Below are 25,952 nucleotides of genomic sequence, written 5' to 3'. Positions count from 1 at the left end.
TCCGTGACGTCTTCATAAGATCACACTTCATCAGATCACCTTCTTGTCAGCTGCATTACGAAGGTATGCTGTGGAGAAGACGAGGCTAGGCAAGTCGTGCCTTGAATTAAACCACACATGTACAGATGTCTAATGTGCAAAGCCTGATGTGCGACCCCATCAATACTCGACGGTTTGGGCAGAGAATTACTTCGCGATCCACACCCTCTTTCCCTCAAATCTTGATGTTTTGCAGATTTCCATCGATCTTAACTTAATCCAGTCTAGCTAGGCATGCAATTCAGAATTATGCTTCCATGTCGACACTTGGGATTGCCGGTTCGTTCACCCCCCCCTCACGTCCAATCCAATGCGCTTTTCAATTCTGTGTGACATTGCGCAGCATCAGAGCAGTATCATATCTGAGTCTACCAGCAATATTCCACTTGATTGTGTCTGCCTGTCCTCTGGCACCAAAGGCTCTGCCACGTGCCGAAACATTCCGACGCCTCGCAGAGCCTGCTTCATTCAACACTTCAAGAACCTCAAGTGTCTACTCATTTGTATCTCATTGGCTTACACACGTGCTGTCTCAAATCCTGCTCAACATTAGCGAGTCTGATGATCTGATTTGCGGACATCTTCCACTGGATCTAGATGGCAAGCACGCCATACCGAACGGCGAAACTGCATTCTGACCTGGCCCGGCTGGCCTATCGCGGAAGGTCGGGACAGCCTGATTTGATCTTTCTTCCTGCTCGCAGATGATAGGCCGTTCTTGATGCAGGCTCCTGCAATCATCACATCACTGCTGATGACCGGGTCAAATGTCGCATGCGTGCATGTTCCCCGCATTGTTCCAACAAATGATCGTCAAGACCGGTCAAGTTATCGAGCCCATGTCAGCCAATGACCAAGAAAGTGCCTCTCCCTATATACCGCCACCGCTCTTACCCAAAAGAATAGATGTCTGCTCTCCGCTCCTTGTAAAATTGAACCTATCGAATTCTGGCGCAAACAACATCGAGTTTTGGTGACAGTGTACTAGAAGGGTACATGCAGCTGCCTGGCCTGGCTGCATGGATAAAAGCAGCTACCTTTTGGTCCCCTGTGCTAGCGCAGCATTGAGTCTGTGCACCCAGCCCCTCATCGAGAGCTTGGATGGAAGCTCTTCTGAGATCACGATCTTTCTCTCCCCGATAAGAGATCCTGTGCTTATCAGTAAGCTCACTTGGCGCAACTTTGTTCACTAATACATGTAGTGACAATGATTAGATTCGTCTCAACCAAATTCAAGCTTGTAGTTTTAAATCACGATGTTGATACCACCTGGACAGTACATTTAGAAACACAATCTCGGTGCGAAATGACGAGTAGAATGACGAGTAGAATGACTAGAAAAGTCTCACCGGGGGGAGCTCGATTGGAGGGTTTCCTTAGTGTCGGGTGAGCTATTCAATCCAAGTAGAGGGTGCATGCCTTGCTTGATGCTGCGGGCGTTGATAAGTGCAATATTAGTGCCCCCCCAAATTCCAAAATTGATGGGAACCAACTACGTACATACCTTTCTAAAAACAGTGAAACACCGAGGCAATACCACCAGAGCATCTCGAGCACCTAGTGCAGTTGAGCAGATAGGCCATTGAAAGAGAGGTAAAAAGTCGTTGATTGAATGTGGATAATTGCTTCACTGCACCATGCTTTATGGCGAATGTCTACCGAATGAATAGTTGAATGAGATATTGAGGGTTGCTAATAGCCTGTTCTTGCACCGAGGTAAGTTGTCGACCATGGTTGGCGGGGTTCCGCTCGTTCTATGCACGAGGAAGGCACATGGATTACAGTTTGTTCCACCTAAGTGTCCCTTTTCGTCTTAACTAATATAGGAACGACTTACGAGGGATAGAAGGCAAACGCTCTCCAGAGAAGGCGTCCAAAACCCAGGTCTGAGCTAGGCATGGGACTTGCAGAGGGAGATCTAGGCTGCAATGCGAGGTCATCATGATGAACTTCATGAACTCCATAACGGGAATGATCTTTTGCAATCAGCCGAATTAATACCCGTAATTGATGATGTGCAGACCGTCGAAGGGCGACTATCCCGCCTTCCAACGGGTCTTACTGCTGCGCTTACTTGTCCTTCGAGGTTTAGGAAAAGCGTACAAAATCCATCGGGCAAGATGGCTGCGAGATCGGGTGGCGCTGACAAGTCCTGAGAGATTAGTGCGCTGACAACCAAATCCCATGACGACCGCACGACGGCGGAGAGATATAAGCAGCGTTAGCCCCACAGCACCACGAAGGAACTAATCCCAAAGCACAGCCATTATAAAGCAATACTAAAGTCAAAATCGACGCTACAACGAGGAGAATAATACCCACTGATGAGTCCGGCGGAAGATGATATCCCTTTGTAATCAGACAGGATACCCTTGGGGTCGAACGCTAGGCAGGCGGACTTTCCGGGTCCGCTGCAAATCCGAGGCAAAGGCAACCAGGCTATGTCCAGGCACCGCAAGGCAACCGCCGTTGTAACACGTTGCAAGTTTCGGGTAAGAGCCGACCCAAGCGGACACCCCCTGTGCACTCCTGGCGTTCGCGATCCCCGGAATCCGGCGCTCGTTTAGTGAATTGAACATTACCACTGGCTCCCAGCATGCCGGAATAGTTCCTAGGGAGACACCCGGGTTGACGGACGTCTGCCGTCCGGCGTGACCGGACAACCCGCGGCACATTTGGGAATATTTAGAATCACCCAACAGCCCGACCTTGGACAGAGCGAGGTGTCGTTGACATGAACATTTGCCTTAGTCTTTAGTCACCCAAGGTATTTCGGCAAGTATGGCATGCTCCAAAGTGTCTTTGACAGGGTTGCGTAATTATCGGTTTCGCACAGGTGCATGTTCTGTGCCTCCCGTCGTGTTTGCCCCAGATTTGCCTTCTGCTCCGCCGCAAGATTACGAAAGACCCGCCATCCTCCTACACATCTGGGCGTCGGAGCTCAGTTGCCTCGTCGGTCGAGAAGGTATGATGGGGCGAGAAAGCGGGCGTATATCGACGGTTTCGTCAACAGGGTGGCTGGGTTTGCATCACGCCCAGCATCCTCACCGACGTCTGACTTCAATGGCGTGGTGCCTCGCAAAATTACGTTTTACCTCAATGATAATGATACAAATCTGGATGCCTGTTGGCTGTGTTTGTGTAAAGGTTCTCAGAAAGGTTGGGCGCGTAATTTTGCCAACCAAGCCAACTCCGGAGTCCGCAGGTTAATTGTCACAACTCTCATACATGCACGACAACGAGAGGATCAACTATCTAAACGGCGATCCACACGATTCCTCTCCGGATAAACCTTGGTGAACTACTAGCCAGCAAACGACCGCATAATCAAAAGATGCGAGCAGTTGCTGGGTGCATAGTAGTATACAGTTGGGTATTTTCATTGGCCGGAGCCCTTGCGGAGAGACTCTGGTGCCGATCCCCGGGTGACGGAATATCTCGAATATCCCGAGTACGTACATACAACACCTGAAACGCCTCTTCTCGCCATTGTATCACAGTGAGTCCCTATAATTAGTTTCAAAAACTACTCGCAGGCCCAGGATTGATCTAATTCACTTAACTGCGGCCGGTTGACATATGCAGCGCTGATCTCCCGTGCCGGGCCGATCTGCATCCCGCACCGGGGCTTGATTCACGGCCGTCTCATTCGAATCAGATTACGGGAACGTCACACTCGCGAAAAAATCACATTTACAAATATCTACTTTAGGCAGAATACATATAGTCGGATATGAAATTGAAGCGGACACAAACGGAATCAGAGTGACCCACCTGCGCTTCTTTTCTCCATATTTCCAACACTTGGGAAGCGAGCGACTCGGTAGCCGCACCCTAATGTGAGTTCGCCGGATTATATGTAGCGGGAGCAACGAAGATGTTGTGCCGATTGTGTAGACATTCGCTGATCTTTTTGATCTCTTGTCTGTGGTATGATCTTCAGACAGAGGTAACGGATTTGTAGCCCATAGGACTGGTTTCCCTTCGGTGAAGGAAGCGTTGCAGTTGACAAGAACGAAACCCAGAAACAAACAGAACAGACAACCAGAACGCCTGAAAAACGCCCTTTCTCTAGACGAAAGAATCCTACGCAACGCCTCCCACCAAGGGACATCACCAGTCCACCACCGTCATTGACTTGCGTCGGGGGCATCTGGGATGATCACATCGTCATCACCTCCATTATGAGGAGATGTGACGTCGAGGCTCAGGTCAGAAGTATCCATCTCATATTGGGACGCCACGCCGAATTGGCTCGTTTCCTTGTTGTAAGTCAACCACTTGCCCGTCGCTGCTAGTCGACAACCCAGCCATAGACAACGGGATGTACGCTCTTCCATCATTGATGCGACTTCAAAGTATTTCTCGTCGTCGTCTACCTTTGTGGCCGTGAACCAGTCATTGGGGTAATAATTATCAACCCACAGAAGACCCCGCTGCGCAAAATCGTCAGGAAGAGGACGAGGATCACCCTTATCTGGCCGAGGAAACTCCTCAGACTCGATGGTCTCAATGGACACGTCTTTGGACATTATTGTGTTGAGGAGTAAGGAAATCAGTTTCCACGGCATCTTTTCTTCCACAAGTGCCATTGCAGCGGGGAATTGAGACATGTGGTAGAGGAAAGAGAGGGTGACGTGTAAGTAGGGTCTGATGTTGTCGTCGCCGAATCGTCTGAAAACCACATTGTGGGTGCGAGCAGCAAAGTCGAGAGCGTCTAGGAACTTCTGTGTTGGAGCGATGGTAGCTTCGGTTTCGTCCATCCGAACATCGGCGTCGTCTGCCCGGCCTGATTTGATGACTCTCATGATAGGATTGCTCTCACTACCATATTCGAGAAGTGCGCAGCCTAATGCGATAGAGGCGTAGTACCCGCTGTCAAGCCAGCGACGGGTGTGACGTGCGATGTGGTTGTCCAAGTTGTCGATGAACTCGTCTATAGACGATGAGAGCTGATTGGTGTTCTTCCCCGAAAAGAGGATCCCGTGGGAGCGGACAAAGGCTGCATCAATCTCCTGCAGCCTTGTCGGAGTGCCATTGAGATGCGGATCGAACAGAGTCATGATTGATTCGCGAGCAGACAGGAAGGGAACTGGCACGCAGAGAGATTTGGTGTAGTAAAAAAGCTGCTGTAGGGCATTAGGGCGGGCCAGAATTGCGAGGTGGTGGTAAAGGCGACCTGTTTGAGGAGCCTTGTCGCTGGCCTTTGAGTACCAATGGCGAGACACTGAGGTCCAGACCTCTCTATCCTTAAGGTCATCATCCTCAATGGCCATACTATAATAAAGAGTCAATATGTAACTACAGGGAAGGTTGGTAACAAGTTCATTGAGTTTACTGACCGATAGCGGCCCAAGTCGCCGAGGCACTCAATCCAAGTATCTTCGAAAGTTGGAACAGTCTCGTACAAAAGAGCCATCATAGAGTATGCCAAATAAATGAACGTGAGCATATGTTCAAGCGAGGCGGGCAAACGGTGACGCAAAAGCTCCAAAAATGAGTGAATTCCGTGCCTCCACATGCGCGCCGGCATCGCATACTTGCTCGCAAGTCGACGTAATGCCGGACTAGCAGAAGGATGCTGCGACGCAAGGAAGAAATCATGGTGTTCATGTAGCAGTGTTCGATGTAAAGCAATCAATGCTTGCCACTGCTCATTATTTAGCTTGGGATTGCTCTCGTTATTGGAACTCTGAGCGTTGTCAACTTCGATACACTTTGATTCGACCATAACAAGACCAGCGTATATGCCCTTGACTTCCGCAACGAGCTGTTCTTGGCTGATGGGACGGGTCTCTGGTTGTTTGATTATTATCTCAGTGTTATCGAACTCAGCGGGACGTGGCTCAAAAGAACGATTGGGAACAGCGCGGGAAGGGTCCGCAACATCTTTATCCGTGGATCGCCCGCCGTCAGGCCGGCGAGGGGTAGATGACCCCTCATCGGGGGTCCAGAGCCTGCCAGACTTGTGCACGGGATCTCTTTGGAAGTCATTATCTTCAGTCCGGCTGACACCAGAAGCTTGTGTTGGCTGACGGGCCCGACTGCGCTTCGGATGAAGCGACTTGTAATCGCTGTCTTTCCGCTTGTTCTTTTCCGAGGATGGACTAGTTGCTCCTTGCCTATCGTGTCCCGCAACAGACGACAGTGTACTCGGGTCATCATTGCATGTATAGTGTTGGTTTGAAGGTGTAGTATGTTTATCGGATACGGGGGCTGGCTGGTTTGATGTTGGTCGCGTTTGTATGCCTTTGATTCTAGAGAAGTAGCAACATTAGCATTGGAATATGCGGCTCTGCGACTGACGGCATTACTGTAACCAGGTCCTCTCTACTAAGTCGTTTTGGTCGCTGTCGTGTTTGCTATGGCCATTGTCTTCGAAATGGCTGTCCACGTTGTCTTTCGTCAGACGTACAGGAAACGTAAAATTGTCGCAGTATGGGCATTTCCGCTGACTTGAATCGTTCGCTCGCTGAACGTTTCTAAACCTCCTGTCAAGGTCAAGGCCAACGCCGCGGGATTTCTCTGTCATATTCAACGTATTCGCGCTGATTCCGCCTAAAACTCGCGGAGAGACAGGATAGACGTCAAAGCTCCGGACAAAAGTAAATCCTGAGGGCTTTTTGAGCCGCAGAGAGTGAAAAGATAGAAACCCAACAGCACACTAAAACCGGCTTCATCGCCGTTCATATTATTTGGGATGCGAACGAGAATGATCCGCCAAATGTCGAGAGGAAATCTGGGAGAGCTGTCCGTAAACAACCATCTTTACAACGAGGCGAGGGCGTGGGCGCACGACATCCCTTGCTTCACCCCCCCCACACACCCCTTTAGTCACCTGTAGCCTGTAGGCTCCGGTACGCCTCGTTGCGGCTCAAAATTGGGTGCGAACCATTTTCCCTCCCCTCTTCTGAGTAATTGGGGGTTTCCTTCCCGCCCCAGATTTGAGGATTTGCCTCCACGCCCAATCTCCCCAATGGGTGAACGAGCTTGTTCAAGTATAAGAACCTCCCTTCCACCCGCCCACCACAATCATTTAGCCCTGCACAATCCACTGCATCTTAACGCCCCAGACCAAAACCTAGGATGCTTTTTTTGCACTTCCCGATCTTCCTGCTCCAACTTACGCTGTTGCGGAAATAGGGACTCGTGAACGGGTTGAGCCGTCGCTGACGGGCGTTGTAACCCGCCTAGATGGCAAAGAGAAAAGAGTTATGATATGGACTCATGGCATGCAGTGCTGGGGTATCAGGCGCCTTTTGATGGCCCAACTTTGGGGGCCAAGTCTGGCCCAACCATAGTGCATCTATCGTCGCCCAAAGACAACGTCCTTCACAGCGTGCTTCGTGATCATTCGACCCGGCTTACATAAGCCACCATCAGCATAATAAAGATGGATTTTTTGCGCCATCATTCGCTCTTCATACATAATCGTTCTCTTTGCCCACCTGTTCAACCAAGTTTACTACCTGGTGTTTTGCTTCCTAAAATGCTTGACTCTGCTGGCCGAAGTCTTTCAGCCCAATGTACCACCAGACAGGTGTGGAAAATGCTTCTTCTCATACGTTCTACATTTCCCCGTTCATGAAGAATACACGTGCGTGGATGTAGGACAAGGCTCCTAATTTCACTATCCACATTGAGCCTTCGGCGCCGAAGTTGCGCAGCCAGGCCAACTTCTGGCAGCCAGGCGTGCCAGGTTTTTTTCCTTTATTCTGCTATCATCAGGCTTCGATGGTATTGGTACTTATGGATGCGATTCTTGAGGTGTCTTATTGGTTCCTGTCAGAAGCACTCTTATTCGTCCAAGTGGGCAGGGCTGCGCTGAATTACCACTCGACTGGATTTACAGCTACATGAACATTTCAGCGCAAAGACATCTTCATCTTCTGTGCTGGAGATGGGCTCGTGAAATGTCCTTGAAGTTAAGGGCTTCGTGGCAAACCAATTGCTTCCGGCCATGGGTTTTCGATTCTGTCGTCTTCTTGCTCTGACAAATCTGTCCAGGTCATGTGGCGACCAATCTCGACGCCACGAAAACTCAGCCACACCCGGTGTGCTGAGTCGTATGCCGGCACCTCCGTGAACTGCTGTGAAGCAACGCAACAATTACGAGCATATACTTAGAACCCCATAAAACTCTCGTACTGCCCACCACTCAACGAAATTTCTGCGGTCTCGACGGAATTGATCAAATCCCGACTCTCGTGTCGGTCCGTCGGGTGGGTTGATCGAGCGGCGAGGTCGACTCTGGTGGCCAATATCATGACATGGTTTGGAGGCCTTCTCCACGAACACTACCCCTTTTACAGCTGAAAGCTGATAGACTTGTAGATACGTTAGGAGACAAGGCAACTCGACAGCGTTGATCAAGGGTGGCTGAGCTGCTGACTTGATGACATGACCGATACTCGTAACTCATATGCCGACTGGACCCATAACGACGATGTCTTCGTTCCGTACAAAGACATATTCGGGCCTTCTGGGGGCAAAGAAAGCTGGCATGCGGGGGATAGAGAATTTGGCCGGGTTTCTAAGCACCGAGCCTGACAAAAGCGGCCAATTCTTCCGACCCCCGTGTGGCTGGTTGCTCAATCACAGACCTGTGGAACTCCGTTGGATCAGGCGTTCGAAGACGTTCACATAAGCCATCTGAAACTCTGGGCTGAGGTTGGATATCAAGATTCATCGCTGTCTTAGTCCAAGGTTCCAGTTGCCTTCAATGTTTTCGAAGCATCTGGAACGAGTTGGTGCTTTTTCTACACCGATGGTTCGGAGTGAAGTGTCATGTGAGGTGGCCTGTGAATCTCGTTATTTGCTGCGTCTGCCTACACTGCCTACTAATGTCAGCTTCCTTGAGGCTCTCAGGGGTAAGCAAGAGGCAGGGGTTTGCTCAACGATGGGGCAACTCCCAGGCAGCAGAGGCAGAATGCATCATCACCAACCATTGCAGAGCTCTCAACAGCAACGCATGATGGTGTGGTCGATTCTATTAGCTGCATTCATGACTCTTGGAGTCTTGATTTTGACCACAATGATTGGCGAAAGCTGCGAGGCTAGATCAAACCCCCTGAACAAGGCTTCTCCACGCTGACAGGTTTACATCACTTCAAGCGAAACTAATCATACAAAATGGTACTATGCATTAACGACTGCAGAGTACCTTTCCAGCCCCAACTTTTTCTTTTGGCAAATTTTCAAGCCTTGTCGAGGATCTTAGAGCGGCCTGAGGCTTTATAGACTGAGAAGCCAATGTCGAATGTCATACAACCAAAGATCTTCCACCGGCTTTTGCGGACTTACGGCTGCTAACACGTCAAACGATTTTCAATCATCAGGAACATTCTAGAATTTGGTCCATGTCAAGATATGTGGTTCTTAATTCTCAAACCAGATAACAGAATACTTTCCATGTCATCGGACTAGCTTTTTCGTTGTTATAATGATACAACCAACTGTTGTTATACAGCAAGCCAACGGAACAAACCAATAAAACAGGGCTAAATCTTAGCTTCAGATCCTGGATCCAGCACATGCATAGAGTGGAACATAGATCTCAAGCAACATCATACATGCGCATTGTGGTTGCTTCCAGTCAGAAGCCGTTCGAGGTGACCGTTTCTAAACGTCTTGAAAACGCAAAGGCTTACATCCGGTACAAGAGCAACATTTATCCCGCACGCATCAACTTACTAAGAATGTGCAATACTATAACAAATTAACAATTGGATGTAGCCGCATAGCAAGTCAGCAACCATCCTGGAATGGCAAGCTGTGCCTTACTATCTATGCAATTCATTCAAAGAATACAGGCGTAAGCAATCATATATGACTTTAACTCCTTGGCGTATCAATCCAGTCAAAATTACAAGAACTGCATCATGCCGCCTACGTGGCAGGCAGCATTGGATAAGCGAACCTTGCTCGTGATAAAGGCCCAACCAATGCTATGTGCCGCCCAACTGTTTGCCGCACGAAAGGGGTCAGAAAGAATGAGGCCAGGCCGACATGCCGCTGGCTAGCGTCGGAACCGCAGTTTACCTATCCAACATTTTGGGTGAGGCCTGAGGGTCTACGTCTTAAATGAGGTGAGTTGAGGCTACTTCAATGACATGCGCTGTCATCATTCGTGTCTGGAAAGAATTTGTGAGGAACTGTGCGTTGTTTCCAAAGAGCTTCCTCGCTCTTGTCACCACCCCGGTACCCTATGCTATCGAACTCAGTGCAATCTACGTACTTACACGCTTCGAAGTTGAGGCTATGTGCGATAGGTGCACGTGTCTTGCCTGCGTCACATATTTCCTTGAGGAATTGACTTTAATTTGAACATGATCACATCAATTCTAGGTACTCTCGAATATTACTGTATCGAAACATTGAGATGGCTTAGAACTCAAGTGAAGTCATCCATGAATAAGGTTAGCACCATACGTAGCTGCAAGGAACGGGAACACAGGTATCCGTTCGTTCCCCAAATTACCTAGTAGGTCCAGGCCACATCCCTGCCATGTAGATCCGCTGTTTCCGCAGCCATCCTATGAGGCATCTACCAACATTCCTTTACCTTATTTCAAGTGGAACCGAAATTGACACCCTGGTGACCCTTTCCCGTTAGCATGGTCATTCGTGATTCGCCAATGCCATTGCCGTGACTTTGACGATTAATTGGTCCAAATCCCCAATCGCAATCCCATGATGAAAACGTCATGCCGCCTCCCCTTATCACCCGCGGTGTGGCTCGGCGGCATTTGAATGTTTCATTCCGCTGTGGCCCTATTAAAAGAAGCAAGGTCCGAGTACGTGGGCTGAGCGAAATATCATCTCCTATGGCCTTTAGCTAGGTCAACATCTTCATCACCAGTCGCTGTGGCATGTTATCAGAGCTGACTCCGAGATTCTGCAGGCTGAACGCGATGCCGAATTTGAAATCGATAAACAAAGCACATGTTTTTTTCCTGAGTCACCGCATCACCTTACCGTGGGGAGACTCGATGCAGCTTGGCAGTCATAATCTCCACACCCAACATCCGTTCCCGACATTGAACAACAAGACAAAGCCAGAAGCTTTACCCTACCAACGTTACGCCGCAGACTACTGTTCGTCTTCAAAGTTTCCTCACCGAGGCGTCATGGGAGTCTCCTGATATTGAGGCACAATCGAGTTGCCTTAACAGGCAAACTATGCGCCTGACCGTCTAAGCGCCCCATCACGCATCTCGACCCGACTTGGCTACGTTGCTTGGGTCGAAGGAACCGGTGACCTGCCCAAGGCGCCCGGCGCCTGTTGGTGAGGAGCTCTTTGAAGCTGTTCCCGGCCAAGCGACACCTCGTTATCTCGGCTAGATGACTAGGCTGGTGAAGGCAGCAAGGCGTCTTCACCGGCCCCGTTTTGGACCCGGCATTCAGCCCTGTGTGGTAGCGAGGCATGAGGTCGTGACCAACGGCACTGCGCCGTCGGTAGAAAGGAATTTCGCCAGACGCGATCTAGGATTAAGGGCGAATCGACAGGAGAGGGGCGGTCAGCAGCAAACCGCGCCAGCAAACCTGTGTTCATTCAAAGAACCTGTCTGCGGTTGGTTGATACTGAGCAAGCTTGCGGGCAACGCGACGCCTCACGAACAGCCACGGACGGTGACGGCTCATGAGCAAGCGCCTTTCACCGTCAAGGCCATTGATCGCGTCTTACCTTAGACACGATTTACTGATCCGGGGGCCGCCTACCGACATTCCGAGTTATGACGGATGAGCACCATATGCAATCGACACGCTAATATCCAACATCGACATGCCGCAAGGCTGGCCACCTGGTTGCCTCAATGCGTCGAACTGCCTTTGAGACCCGGTACGACGTCTCAGGCAGTTCCATACCAGTACCAGTACCTATGAGTCTTCCCTTGAGTTTGTTTCTGCAAGGCAGACGTCTTCAATAAACACCCTTGTAATCCAGAACGGACTGGGGTCGCAGGGTAACCATATCAAACCATTCCTCTACAATTCAATTGGTCGTCTCCCCACCTATCTCTCCCTTGGCTACACCCATTATGCCCTGAATATCTCAAGAATGCTTTCATACCCTGTTGTCGAATCGATAGGCAAACCAACTATCTTTAGTAGCCTTGGCTTCACTCGGGCTTCACTCCTGAGGGCGCTGGCGCCCGTTTTTCTTTATGCTAGTAAGGCGTCAACTGTCCCAATAGGGGCTTCCCGTTTTGCGACGCTCACGTCTTCCTAGGCAGTCCATTGGTCATCAAGGTTGCAAACAGTTTTCAATTGGGTGCTGCGCCCCCGATCCCACCCCCCGTCTTGCAATCAAACCAAATTCATGACCTCCCTTACTCCGGCCTCATCTCCATTATCTAATATGCGTTGGGTATTGAGTCGCCTTACGGAGCACAAGCCCTCAGGGATGATCATGGGTGAGAAAAAAGGTGTGCGCAGTTGGGGGCGATCTTTTCGCAAGGGTTAAGCCATGTCTGCCCCTGACTTATTATTTCTTTTTCGTGATGACTTCACGTATCTGCAAGTGTTCCGCAATACTGAGCTATCCCTGTACGGCTACTCTACCGCTCATGCCGCTGCAAGTCACGGATGTCATCCTATTTGTCGAGATGCCCGGGGAAGCACTTCACTTCCCGTATTAATTATTATAGGCACTTGCAGTGGGCAACAATGGTTTACTGTAAGGCTGGCAAGACCTTGGTTTCCATGAGCGTGGTGGTGCCCTTGTCAGCTTGACCGAAGCAACTTTCCCGAATGAACATTCTTCCAATATGCCCATCTTGGCTCGTACTGTGTACGACTCTAACATGTCCCGATTCGGGGGACGTCTACGGAATACAGCGGCTACTTGCAGGCGGCTGCCGGCGCGATAAACATCTCAGGCTTTCGGTAGTGATTTCGATGAGTGGATCGTATTACTCGGACCCGATCGACGGAGCTCCTTACGGGGCTGTTCAAAGACCGGTTTCTTGTGTGCCACTCGCCCCGTTCGGAGCCCATCTGCCCAGTAAGCTACACTTCATTAACGCCACCATGCCTATCGCTGCCCTTGGATGTCTGCGAATGGCTCAACGCTGAGTGGGAGCAGGACCCGGATAGGCATATATCGAGATCATTCAACGTCTGACTGCGAAAGTTGATTGGTGCTCCAGGTTTCCCCCGCGAAACGTTCACCATCTGGGTCAGGGCTTGACATATAAGGAGATCAGACCGATGTCACACGAGCGCGCGCAACGACTTCTGCTGTCCACCATTCATCGGGGCATTCGGTCTCGCGCTGGAGACTATCCCGGCCCAGACATTGCTCGGTCCGTCAAAAGGCATATAGACAGCCCTCAGCCTGCTGTTCCTCGGGGCTTAATTGGAGCCCAAGACGATAATGACCCTCCACGGATCAACAACGCCACGAGGAAGAGTGAAACACTGGCAACGAATTGCTTACCCACCGAAAAGCCTCCCGTACGCCTTGAAGCAATTCCACCGGTCTCTCGGTCGAGACGTCCATGATCCGTCGCTCAAGTCAACACGTTGCCGCACATCGTGGCATCATGCTTCACTTGCTGCCCTACGGGACGCCTACTTCAACACGGACATTAGTGTCTTCGATATGAGGATTTCCTTCTGTACTGCCGACATCGTGCAGTGTTTGCGATCGTGGCATTTGGCTATTCGAAGGATATCAGGTGGACACTGGAAGATGAGCCCATCTCTGACCCGATATAAGACCTATACTTGAAATCAAGGCGAAACAGGGCTTACGAGCCAATCAGTTTAGGCCGGTTCGATCGGACTGGTGGGTAGAATAGCTGCATTGCAACTCCAATGTTCTGCTCGGGCAAAGATGGCGGCCACGCACGAGAGCCCAAGGGTAACAAGGTACCTTTTCACCCTTCTTGTTGTGGTGTTTGCTTACTACCTTGGCTGAGTATTATTGGGATTCTCATCGTCATTCAGTTTCAAGGCATGAAGGACATCACAGGCAATTTAAAGTTGATTCGACCCTAAGACAGCGTCCTCGTCCAATGGAACATAGGCCACATAATGGGCTTCAGATGGCACAGCTCAGCCCCATAAGCCACGCACGTCTGATTAGAGCCCATCTTGGAGCGCTGACGCATATTGGAAGTCAGCATGGGTCTTAATGCATATCAAACTGCAATGGTCAAGGACCGCAGGGTATTGGGCATAAGACCTCTGGCCATTGGTCGGCAGATGGTCGCCGCTTAGGGCCGTTGGGCATCCAGGAGTCCAGGATCTTTCGGGGAATCCATACCAATGCTAATGACACGATGTTTCCGTACGAATACGCACGCTGGATGTACGTCTGAACTTATAGCTCGAAATTGTCCGCCTAACCCTGGAGCGTTGGGAACATAGATGTGATTCTTCAACGGGCCCTCTTTCCGCGCGCCCGCATCCGTCCGCCTCACCCGGGGACCGGGGTCCATCGACCCGGGATAGCCCCAGCTCGATACCAGACTCCTAGTGGTCTTCCCTCGCGTTAGTCTGGGCATTGGTGTCGGCACTTGGACATATACGACGATCGTGGTGGAATGCGACGAGTCTCGAATCACAAAATGCTACAGAAGCTGTTTGAGAAGGTAAAGAAGAAAGTCGAGATTCAGGCGGGATAAGGCAAACACGTTGTTAGCCTTGGCTTATGAAGGATCTTCAGGACCTTGTGGCTTTGTGAGGAGGAGGTGCCTAGCATTGTATACCTTCGGTGAATATCAGAAGGTCGGGGTCAGATCAGTGATGGCAAGGATTTCTAGGCAGCCGAATTGTCTGTTTTGGCATTGGATGGAGACTGATCGCTGGGATGTACCTTGCGAATCTTCAATCCATCTCGAGAACGTTGCGTCTTGGTCCGGGGCACGGGAACGTGTAGGGACCAGGGCTGCCGTCCTCCAGTAGACGTATGAGGATTCGCAAGGCATCCGGTCTGCCTCTATTCACTCATCGAACGTAGGCATGTTAATCAAGACATCAAGTTTCAGATAAGGCGATCCACTACTTCGTGACCTAGGACTTGGTTGCTTATCCTGCTTTGCTGATAGTACCGCGGTAAGAAGTTGAGAACGTCACATTCACCCGAGTCCCGACGTGAGTAACCAAGGTATCCCGCAGCGGAAGGTGTTCCGGTGCGAACACGAGGGGCATATCCTGCTTTGTGATACAGCAGTCACACGCAAAATTGCATGTATGCGCGTGGATATTGAAATTGGCGCTCTCGTCTGACGTTGATCTCGAAGTGCATACATAAGTGCATATTGGTGCAATGGTGTTCAACTTGGTCCGCTCTAACAAATATCGGGTAGTACGACGTTTCAGCTTGTTAAGCATGAGATCTTGACCGAATAATTTCAAGTGGTACACGAAAGGTTTACGAGGTACATTCTGGCGTCATCTAGATACTGAAGGCGTCCTCAAGTATAAAAACTCAAGGTCTGTGGGACCGGTTGCTACAGCACCTCACATGGCAGAGTCAAGATCCTGTAGATTGATTTGTGAATCAATGGGTTTCAATTTCATATCGAGGTGAAGCATGTGAGACCACTTATAATTGACGAAAATGCCCTCTGCACTTCATGAGCAGGCAACCAGGCGTCTTTCAGTGCATACAGTGACCTCACGTTGCAATCTTATGCGTCTATGAACACACCTGCATTTTGGAGGTGACCGATATCTCACTTTTACCTTGAACTTGCGGTGAGTCATTCTCTCTCTAAGGTAATTTCAAAGTCCCGTGCCGACCTTGGAAAGAAAGACGCTAACAATGGGCCAGGCAATAACGGCACAGTCTTAAGATGCGATCGATAAGCGCGCTTGATCATTTAATCATGTGTTCTGTCATTCGTTGGTTTAACCAGGACCAGTCATGATAACCAAGGCGATAGCTCAAAAGTGTTGGCTAGTACTTCTTCTAAAATGCTGTGCTTAGAGCGGTGAACAGAACATTCATCTAGGAGTCAGGGATATCACACCAGCCACCTCGTTTTCGCCTACGAAGGCAAGCACCCTTGTCATGAGTGGCCCGTGTCCGAGTGTCAAGCTATGAGTTGAATATCTCATGAATGACTTCGAATATATGGCGTTCAAATCCAACACATAGACACCAGTGACATTCACTTGGGTGAATAACTCCAATTTGGCAGTGCCCTTTGAGGGGAAATGTTACCAGAGAAATGTGCCCGTTGGGATGGATTATTTACTTATCTAAACCCCCACATTCGTATTGCATTAAGTGCTGTCATCGACAAGGGTCAATGCGCTGCCAACGTAACAAAAGAACCGCACGCCTGGAATTTGGGATGCGTATGTTGTAAAGCATCGTCAAGTCGCTTCTCATGATTCTCCACCATGTAAGGCAACCATTCCACTAATGCAACCAGATCACACTAGATCTTCATAACCCCCTCAATTGCCCTTCAGAGCTCTCACTGGGGCGGGTCTAGCTTCATGAGGTGCAGTCTTGGTGCGTTCTATTGGGAAAGGTGACGAAGGTCTACGCCCGCCAAAACGTAAGTTCCAATCACGTGTCACTACATGCTAACGAAAGGCACAAGATTCAATAACAACCGATATACAAGGTGCTTCAATAATTGTCAAAGTGCTCGAATTGTGGCATTTGCACTCGATGATTTGGGGGTTTTCAAATATAGCCTGCTTAATGGCGGGGGTGATTGGGCTTCCCAGCCTCCATTCCGCCTCACCTGAAAAGAGGCTACACCGTTGGCTTGCAAAATCACCAACAACCGCCTCTTGCCTTGGGCGTCGCGGAGATCATATGAAAGAAAATAGCGCATTCAGCTGCTTTCTTAGGCGCAGGATTGCGTCCTGTGACACTGCCATGTTCTACTTTTTTTTCTGACACTGCTTTCGATCTACAATGGAGCCTTACGTGATGTTTCACCGAAACGGAGGTCAGAAAACCAATAGGCTGAGACGGTACTCCCAATATGCAAAGCCTTGCTACGTAATGAATGAGTTGTAGCTTACATCTGATGTTTGTCCTGGAAACGTGAAAGCCGAACTGGCTGTTCAGACGAAAGGTCAATGGCAGCTTCAGATGGACCATAGTCGAACAGCGGGATGATGTTTTAGGCTTATTTTGCCTAACCCCATTGTTGCTTGCAAGTTGCAAAGAGAACAAAGTGGGATTGGACATTATCTGTAACATCGATGGGGTATGGAAGACAACGTATAAGACTTCTTGCTGGTTCAAAAGAGTAGTTCCCACTGGTTGTGAGGTTTTTGTCTCAGTATAATAGCAATTTCATCAGAAAACCTAGCTCATGTGTAATCTATTTTTGTTCAACACATTTCGGGCAATGCTCTAGGGTATTGTGCAAAGCTGAGGTCAGAACCCCTGAATAACATTCAATGGCCCGACATAAACAGACCTTAAATCGCAATGTTCTACGGCGTTGTTGAGTGTGAAGTATCATGGCATGCGTTAAACATACATATGAAGTGATTAAAACGTGGCTTTCATACCGCGAGTGTAAGACGAAAGCAATGAGTCTAAATCTCGATCAATATGACGGCTGCCTGAACTGATTGCTCACAATAAGTTGCTTGATTTATTTCTGTACTTTGGGAACCATGTTTCATGGCAATACTGAACACGAAAGAATGCGATACAGACTTTGGCACGTAGCTCTAAGGAGTACCTCAGTCCTTGCTGTCATCTATCAGGTACTTATGTGACAAGTCTACAAATATTGGGGAAGTTCGCATCTCCGTTCTGTGAAGGTTTGAGTCAGCGGTAACCGGCTAAGCTCTCCAAGCCCAAGCTCCCGAGGGGCCGATATCCATCTTATTGCCTTTGAGGGAGACAGAAATCTAGTCTACCGCGAACGCCAGTGGCGTTCAACTCATTCCGCTTTCATCATGGTTTTCAAGCCTGGACACTATCATTATGTATTAAAAGTCTTACCGCCATGGTGGTAGCTAGGTAGAAGCAAACGGGCACTGAAAATGACTTCTTTCCAGTACCAAGTTGATATAGTTGACCAACTCTATCAACCAATCTAGCAGACTTATGAGAAGTAGAATATGGACAAAAACTTTGAGGTTGCAAGGTAGTCTAGGCCGTTACAAACGGCCTTTCAGCTACCTACTTTTACTCCAAAGCAATTGATGAGCTTCATCTATTCCTTCCCTGTTTGATATCTGTACGTAATTTAATACATGTTGTCGACCTTTATATCGCTACTTAGTAGGTAGCCGTAAGACCCTGCACTCCTGACGTCACACGTGTATGCTAACAATAAGGAGAAGGCGGTGTCAAAAACTCGGCCAAAATCGCGAGATTAAAAGGTCAGTCAATCGACTGGAAGGCCGAAGTTGCGTTCAATTGAGTAAAATGCTGCAGCCATTACCGATTTCACTCAGGCGTCATCCTGGCAACTGATCCTTAATACATGCTTATGGCAAACAGATAAATTCCGACTCTCATAGCTTGTACCCATAGCACCCGTGACTCATTGTTTTGGCCAGCATGGATTAGCGTTAGATATATGAGTCCCTGGATATATTAATCCTTACACTCATCTGCTGAGAAAACCAGTAAGATCCACAGATCAGACTATTGCCAACGAGAACAAGATTAGCAAGCCGATGCATCAATGCCACAACCTACAACAAAGCCTGGGACTAGGGCTACATGTAGGTACAGTCTCATGCAGCCAAGTCACAAAATACCTCGCAAAGCAGTGCTGGTGCATCTTCGACAACAACTTATTCCGCAAGTTTTGGTCGACAACAGCACTCAGTCACAAGATCACGACGATTCAAAGGAGAAAAGCAGGACCGTCAATACACAAACTCAAACGACTCTATTATATCATGATATCATACAATGCTTTTATCTACGCCCAACGCAAGTTGGTCTGCTTCTTGCGAACCTATTCTTTGGTAAGTAGAGATTCGAAACATTTGCGGGAAAAGGACAGAAAACTTACGATGGGTCCTAAAACGGCGACACCAACAGTGAGCGCAAGGACAGTCGAAATCAGGCTAATCTTGTTGAAGCCCTTGCCGAGGATATCAAACGCAAAGCTAGGCGCGACACGGCTTCCGAAGACGTCGACGCCGTAGGAGAAGACTAAGCTGGTGCTCTCCACAACAGTGGGCGAGGTAATAATCTTCTGCACGCCAATGACGTCGCGCTGGTGGGTGATAACCTGTCTCGGGTCGATCTCAATGGCAGGATGGTACTTGATCAGACCCTCGGCCTCCATCTCCGCGGGAGTCGGGTCACGTCCGACTGGACGTCTTGGCTCCAGAAGCTGGCGGGGGAGACTGACGATGGCATGAGACTCTGGCAGATAGCCTAGGACGTGGCGGCTGGTGATGCCCTGGCGAGTCTGCGTGACAGCAAGAGCGGCCAGAGGAGCAGACAAGATCCAGGCTTGGCTAATGACCGAGGGCAGGGGCACGCCGGTCGGGGTATCGACAGGCTCGGTAGAGGAGAAGTTGGCAGCATCACCAAGCGGGCCTCTGTCATCGGCGTACTCGCTCTCGTACAAATCAGAGACGACGATCTGGTTGCCCTTCAGGGTTTGTCCAGAGAGAGGTTGTCCGGCGTCGTCCTTGAGAGCGTACTGTCCGAAGAACGAACAAGCGAACCAGTTTTCGGCCAGAGTACACTCGATGTTCTTGTCGCCATCGACTCCCTCGTGAGTAGCGGAGTGGAGGACAGCGCCCGAGACCGAGTCGACCAGGTAGATGGTGAGGGAAGACTTGGCGTTGCTGTAGGCAGAAACGACAATGGTGTTGGGGTTCAGGTACTTGTACTTGACACGTCTGTCGCCGAGAACACGTCCGATGGAAGCAATAGGGTCATGGACAGGGCGGGTTGCGATGTTGACGATCTCGTAGCCCGTTGGTGGAGAGAACTCCCAGGCAACCTGCTCTTTGCCAGTGCCTTCTTCGTTGATGTAGGTCAGGCCCTTGATTTCGCCCTTCAAGCCGCGAACGACGACGGTTTGTGTGGGAATCCAAGCAGCAGGAACGTCACCAATGGCGCCTCCATCTCCGACGGGGGCGAGCCATGGGCCCGAAGGGCTGTCAACAATGACGGCAGCCTGAGTTTGCACCCATGAGCCCTCAGGCATGGAATCAATCATCTTACCAGTGTCTGTCTTCGCGACCACGTAATCGCCGAAGTAGCCTCGAACAGTGACAGTCGACTTGGCATCCTCAACAAAGATGCCCTTGATATCCCAGGTGTTCCAGGGGGCGATATCGACAGCGTGAAGCTTCCAGATAACTTTGCCATGCTTGCCAATATCAATGCCAAAAAGCTTGCCGCGTCTGGTGACCAAAATCACGATCTTGTTGAAGCCAAAGGCATCACGAGAAAGACCTTCAGTCTTAGCCGCAAGTTCAGCTCCAGTGATGCTGCTAACAAGGCGCTGTGGGATGGAGGCAAGGTAGTCGGGCAGGTAGGCGAGATCGTCAAAGTGACGTTGGACACGGTGGATGTAGGCAGAGAGGACGTTGTCGTGTGCCTCAGCTTCGAGGGTTTTGGCGAGGTCCTCGCTTTCGGGAATCTCTGCGAAGGCCGCAGCGACACCTCCAGTGAGACCTTCGGGGCGAACCCAGGCCTCTTCACCGTTGCGGACCAGAACCCAGTCATCCAGCGTAGTCACAGCGGCGCAGCGGACAGCAAAGTTGTCGGCAGCCTTCTTGATAACCTCAGATACGGCGTGAAGAGACGCAAATCTCTCGTTTCCTTCCTTGAAGGCCCATTTTCCGAGGATGGCATGCGAGTTTGACGAAGTAAGGATAACCTCCTCCTCGGTGATGCGTGTGAACCAGACATTGGCACCCTCCGAGCTAGTCGAGAAAGCGCCTAGTCCAGGAAGCACAGGAAGCTCGTGGTGCTTGGTGACGGCATTGTTCTTGATGTTGACGTGGTAGACCTCGCCCTTGTGGCTATCGGAGGATCTGCTGTGGACCAAGAAATGCGGCTCTGCGTTCAGGTGATGCGGAGCATGGATAGCTACATCAAGGGTCCTGGGGAACGGGAGAGCAAACTCCTGCTTCGACTTTGTGCCCAGAACGTTGACCTTGAGTTTTGTATGATCGCTGTCGAGCCAGGCGACGATGGGGGACGCGGAGTTGGCGCCAACGAACATGACATCCCTCTTATCCGTAACGTCGCCTTTGCTGCCGAGGCTGATGTCGTCGATGCGCTTTCCAGTGAGGGTGTCGTGGACGGAAACTCTCACGGCCCACATACCGTCGTTTCCGTAAAGGCTGACAACGAAGATCTTCTCGATGTTATTGGAAACCTGCAGCGGGATGGTCTTGGACGCATCCTTGTTCTCCCATACCACAGTCCCGTCAGCACCATTGAGCCTTCTAAGAACGGTAGAGCCATCCTCCTCTTCGAAAAGCGCCAGGACATCCTTGCGCCCGTTTTCCGTCATCTCCATGACTTCCAGATCCTTGATTGTGCCCACGAAGTCGATCCACCATGCGTTCCTGCCAGACAAGGCGTTCCAGGCATGCACTGAGCTGCCGTACGCAGACACAACCCAATCCTCGTCCTCGGCCGCTCGCAAGTGTCCACCTCCATTTGTAATGTTACCCGTCAAGAATTGGCGCCAGACGACACCGCCGTTGCTAGGGTTGACGGCTCCGAGGACGCCAACATCGCTGAGAGTGTAGAGTAGTGAAGCCTTATCGTCGCGCCGAGGCTTGTGGAAGAGGGTAGTCTCGACTTGGGGGACGCCGATGAGCTCGTGGTGATAATCGATGTCGCCGACCTCGTCGACGAACACCGCGCCGACGAGCGACGTAGCTGCGAGAAGCAGCGTCGTAAGGCGCATGGTGATGGGGTGGTGTGTTGAGCTTGTCGTGGAGTTGGAACAGCTCCAAAAGTGTGTGAAGCTCGCACGTCACTTGGTGGTGGTTAGCAGTGGTGGGAGCAGTGCTGTACGATTAGTGTACAAAGCAGAGCGTACCTCGTCCACAGCGGACGCCACATATTTCCATTGGAGGCGTGGCTGATTGGATGTGGGGGAAGGCCCGTGCCAGGCGCGCAACATTGACGACCGAAAGCTTGAAAGACGGCGACGCCCTGCCTTGCGACTTTCATCACCAGAGCCAGACCAAACCACACTCGTAAGAAGTCCAGCGCCCTCGCCCGTTGCCGAAGCTCTCATAATGGTACTTGAATCTCCCCTCGATATCTGATGTGAAATATTAATAAGTGTAGGCGCGAAACTCGGAAAAGGCGCAGTCCATGCTGTTTCGCTTTCGCGAAGCGCAGGCAGCGGACCTAGGCATTATCGACATTGGCCGGACAAGACGACCAAGAGTGATCACCGAAGTCGACTCGATACCATCATGCGAGAAGTGGCGTGGCCAAGTGTTGAAGGAGATCTCGCGCAAGGTCTCCAAGATTCAAGACACCGCCCTCAGCGATTACCAGATTCGCGACCTCAACGACGAAATCAATAAGCTCATGAGGGAAAAGTACATGTGGGAGGTGCAAATACGGAATCTCGGCGGACCCAATTACATGCGTGGAGGCGGCAAGATATACGACGAAGAGGGACGAGAGATACCAGGAGGCGGCAAAGGCTATCGATATTTTGGTCGCGCGCGAGACCTGCCGGGAGTCAAAGAGCTTTTCGACGCAGCCAAGGCAAAGGCCACGAACGATAAACCTCTGGAGACGAGGGACGACTTGCGAAAACAGGTCGATGCGGCGTACTACGGCTACGCGCCAGATGAGGAGGATCCGGAGTTGCTAGCGTATGAGCTCGCCAAGGAGGAAGAGGCCCTCGCGCACATGGCGAAGACTGGGAAGCAGCAACTACCGCCTGACTGGGAAGCTTTGCCGGGCGACATAGGCGATGGAAAGGGCTGGGAGCTACCGACGCTGGAAGAGGTGCAGGAAGAGTTGATCAACAGGCGGCGGCAGAAGCTCTTGGACCAATTATAGCAGCCAACCCGCGCGCTGCCTTTTCGGTTACGATGAGAACTGCATTGATCTTTTGGAAGGTCATTAGTGTTTTTCGAGAGGTTGTGTCGCTGCTGTATCATATTGCAAAGTTTGGGGTTCAGTCATAGCCTGAGATGACGGCTGGCGTTTCTGGAGGGGTTACGGCTAATCGAATACCAAAAATGCTATTTTTGTGAGCTCAGATGAAGTCTATGCTGATCCAAGTATTTGCCTTTCAAAGCACTTGCCATCATCTGCAACATCGCTGGGGGTGAGGTCCTAGCAGGGTGACCTCCAAGAACCTTGATGTGGTCGGTGAAGCGTGGTGAGAGATAAGATAAGGACTCCACGTGACCCATTGCGAACTTCAATTCGAGCTTCGAAAGCTCAACCTTTGCGATTGCACGACCAGCGTCTTCCTGTTCACTACGTCACAACCGCCGCCAAAATGTCGATGTTCCGCGCAAAGAAGCTTGATCTGGGATGTTTCGTCAACATCCGGACGATTCGCGACCACACCAAGCGTCAGGTCTTTATGCAAAACGAGCCCGAGAGGTTAGCAACTCTCGCACCCCCAAAGCCAACGACGCAATCGAGCTGGAACTGACGCGAACACCGTGGATTAGACAAGCTCTCCGATACATTATCCAGAACACGACGCTCCCCGGCCGTGTGCGCGCCGAGGCGCAGCTGCAGCTGGGTCAGATGCACTGCTACACCCGGCCGACGCAGATCAAGAACCGATGCATTTTGGGTGGCAAGGCTAGGGGTGTCTTCCGCGACTTTAAGATGACGAGGGTATGTCAGAAACGCTTGCTCTCCGTCAAATCCGGGGTTGAATCGCGCAAGCTGACAAGATATCACAGTTCAACTTCCGTATGCAAGCGTACGAGGGTAACATTCCCGGTGTCAAAAAGGCCAGTTGGTAAACGGGGGAGACGGCGGATGATGATATACAAAAGAGGAAGGCCGTTGTAAGATACATTGAAAGGGACTTGTGTGCCTTTTAAATGGCATGCTACGCTCGGGAGCTTGCCCATAGACGATTAGGGGTTTGGCGTTTGGCTGCATATTGGCACCTCAAGAAGCATATGTACAGATACAAATACTGGCAAACAATGTACAACACATCTCAAATTCATGTGCGAATCAGGTATGATTAACGGGGGAAGATGTATCTTGGATGCCGTGCAAAGGCAGGAACTCTTGCGAGTGCGATTGCCTTCTCAATTTTCTACTGGAGACCTTGGATTTGGTTTCTGTCGTTGAGCCTGGAGTCCTTTCTTTCACATCCCTTTGATTCGTTTCTTACCTTCTCGTCTCTTTCCACCCCTCTCCTGCCTGCTCATCCAACTCACGCTATCTCAAGACAGATTTCAATTTCTTCAAAAAGGCAACACACCGCCTTACTCAGCCATATTTCCTCCTCTAACCCAACGCCCGACTTCCCTTCCTCAATCCCACCAGCCGCCATCATGTTCCGCCGTCGCTGGGATGGTCTTCCCAAAGACCCTATCTTCTCATCTAACTTGAAGGACCTCGGGTTTGTGGCACTTCCCGTAACAACTGTGACAAGAGCTAACTTTCGCAGCTATTTCATCAACGATCAAGATGAGATCCGCAACATCAAGGAACCTAATTACTACTTCAAGTACTACCTCACCAAGAACGGCCGAGTCAATGATCGTCAGCGCTTCCATTTCAACGGCAAGTTCCTCATCGCTGTTTACCTACCTCAATTGCGCCTTGCTCCTAACTCCCCCCCAGAAGCGATCCGCGACATCGTTCATAGCCGTCTCGAAAAGGAAGGCTTGAATAAGGTCTTCTTACCTCTCGGCACCGAGCCAACCTCGCCCAACATGCCCATCTTCACCAGTGCCAACCTGGCTTCTGTCTCACGCGTCGTTGTGGTCTTCGGCGAGCCCAGCCAGGATCTCGGCAACTTGGCACTCCGCGTCGTCAACGGCCCCGGCGGCATCAATAAGGGCAGCATGGTCTCGGTCGTCCAGGAGATCAATCGCCAGAGAGTTTCACCCTCCGACGATGGACCCCCTGGAATCCTTCTCGCCAACACAGGCGAGCTCTGGTGGTGGCCTGAAGGCAATAAGCCACTGAGCCCGACTTCAGCCATGGCTGTTCCCCGGAAGAGCATGGTTCACCACGGCCGCGCCAATAATTCCAAGTACCATGCGATCCCGAAGAACGAGAGTCCCGGAGCCCACATTGCGTACGTTCTCAACGAGGTTATTCCTTCCCTTCTGTCCCCAACTGCTCGCCTTGACATCATCGGCATAGGCCTCGGCGCCGACTACGTAACAAGAGCATTGGACACACCCGAGACCTGGTCTACTCTTGGCCAACGCATCAACACCTTATCCTTACTCGGGAGCACGATCAACATCGAGGAACTCACCAACGAGCCCTTCAAAGAATTCCTCCCCCGCCGCGCTCGAGCGTACATCACAGATGAAGCGCCCGCACTCACACCCATGGCCCAACCCGGCGGCAATCCGAACACGGCTTCCTTCACGCAGCACGGCTGCACGGTCTACAGCTCAGGCGAAGCCTACCTCGTCGAGTGCATGCTCATCACTAGCCACGTCTCCATGCTCGACTGGGTCCAGGAGGTCGCTCTCGCTGGCGCCGACTATTGCCACCCGGAGGTTATCGCCGTCGATCCACGCATGCCGACGGAGGAGGAGTGGGCCGCGGGAGGATTCGACGAGCAGTGGGAGAAGATACCCGAGTTTGCGAAGCCGAGTCTCGGATATGCCATGGCGCCTGAGGACCATGAGCACTGCGAGGTCCTAGAGGGTATTCAGAAGCTTGCGGTTGGAGAGAATGAGAGGCAGGACAACACATGGGAGTGATCTTGAGGGAGGATTGATGGGCGACGGGTGGCGTGATAGCATAGGGGACGTTTTGCGCATATCATTCATACATACATTCG

General features: G+C 50.8%; 7 protein-coding genes across 7 annotated transcripts; 5 read left to right on the top strand and 2 right to left on the bottom strand.

Moving 5' to 3' along the window:
* Positions 1-4,169: 4,169 nt before the first annotated feature.
* Positions 4,170-5,458, bottom strand: BDP55DRAFT_722349 (uncharacterized protein; the record flags this gene model as incomplete). The annotated part of the gene is made up of 2 exons (XM_060578591.1): positions 4,170-5,316; positions 5,382-5,458. The coding sequence occupies 2 exons, from the start codon at positions 5,456-5,458 to the stop codon at positions 4,170-4,172; spliced, it is 1,224 nt and encodes a 407-aa protein (XP_060436851.1).
* Positions 5,459-12,596: 7,138 nt separating this feature from the next.
* Positions 12,597-13,703, top strand: BDP55DRAFT_9727 (uncharacterized protein). The gene is made up of 2 exons (XM_060581342.1): positions 12,597-13,045; positions 13,175-13,703. Exons 1-2 carry the CDS (start codon positions 12,793-12,795, stop codon positions 13,543-13,545), a joined length of 624 nt encoding a protein of 207 aa, XP_060436850.1. The 5' UTR covers positions 12,597-12,792; the 3' UTR covers positions 13,546-13,703.
* Positions 13,704-18,911: 5,208 nt separating this feature from the next.
* BDP55DRAFT_625344 (uncharacterized protein) lies at positions 18,912-21,881 on the bottom strand (the record flags this gene model as incomplete). Its single annotated transcript, XM_060571461.1, has 2 exons — positions 18,912-18,947; positions 19,005-21,881. 2 exons carry the CDS (start codon positions 21,879-21,881, stop codon positions 18,912-18,914), a joined length of 2,913 nt encoding a protein of 970 aa, XP_060436849.1.
* Positions 21,882-22,147: 266 nt separating this feature from the next.
* On the top strand, positions 22,148-23,002 carry BDP55DRAFT_597765 (pre-mRNA-splicing factor ISY1; the record flags this gene model as incomplete). Its single annotated transcript, XM_060571011.1, has 2 exons — positions 22,148-22,221; positions 22,271-23,002. Exons 1-2 carry the CDS (start codon positions 22,219-22,221, stop codon positions 23,000-23,002), a joined length of 735 nt encoding a protein of 244 aa, XP_060436848.1. The 5' UTR covers positions 22,148-22,218.
* Positions 23,003-23,278: 276 nt separating this feature from the next.
* BDP55DRAFT_640446 (ribosomal protein S14p/S29e) lies at positions 23,279-24,143 on the top strand. The gene is made up of 3 exons (XM_060573340.1): positions 23,279-23,557; positions 23,629-23,800; positions 23,869-24,143. Exons 1-3 carry the CDS (start codon positions 23,451-23,453, stop codon positions 23,929-23,931), a joined length of 342 nt encoding a protein of 113 aa, XP_060436847.1. The 5' UTR covers positions 23,279-23,450; the 3' UTR covers positions 23,932-24,143.
* BDP55DRAFT_569671 (uncharacterized protein) lies at positions 24,074-24,672 on the top strand (the record flags this gene model as incomplete). The annotated part of the gene is made up of 2 exons (XM_060570738.1): positions 24,074-24,545; positions 24,594-24,672. Coding segments are annotated over exons 1-2 (450 nt in total), but the record flags the coding sequence as incomplete, so codon positions are not given.
* Positions 24,673-24,712: 40 nt separating this feature from the next.
* BDP55DRAFT_640443 (uncharacterized protein) lies at positions 24,713-25,913 on the top strand. Its single transcript, XM_060573339.1, has one exon. It carries the CDS (start codon positions 24,862-24,864, stop codon positions 25,870-25,872), a length of 1,011 nt encoding a protein of 336 aa, XP_060436845.1. The 5' UTR covers positions 24,713-24,861; the 3' UTR covers positions 25,873-25,913.
* The last annotated feature ends 39 nt before the right edge of the window (positions 25,914-25,952 follow it).

This window comes from Colletotrichum godetiae (assembly GCF_030913485.1).
Source record: "Colletotrichum godetiae strain CBS 193.32 chromosome Unknown BDP55scaffold_1, whole genome shotgun sequence".
NCBI lineage: Eukaryota > Fungi > Ascomycota > Sordariomycetes > Glomerellales > Glomerellaceae > Colletotrichum > Colletotrichum godetiae.
This window is presented reverse-complemented; position numbering and strand designations above follow the sequence as displayed.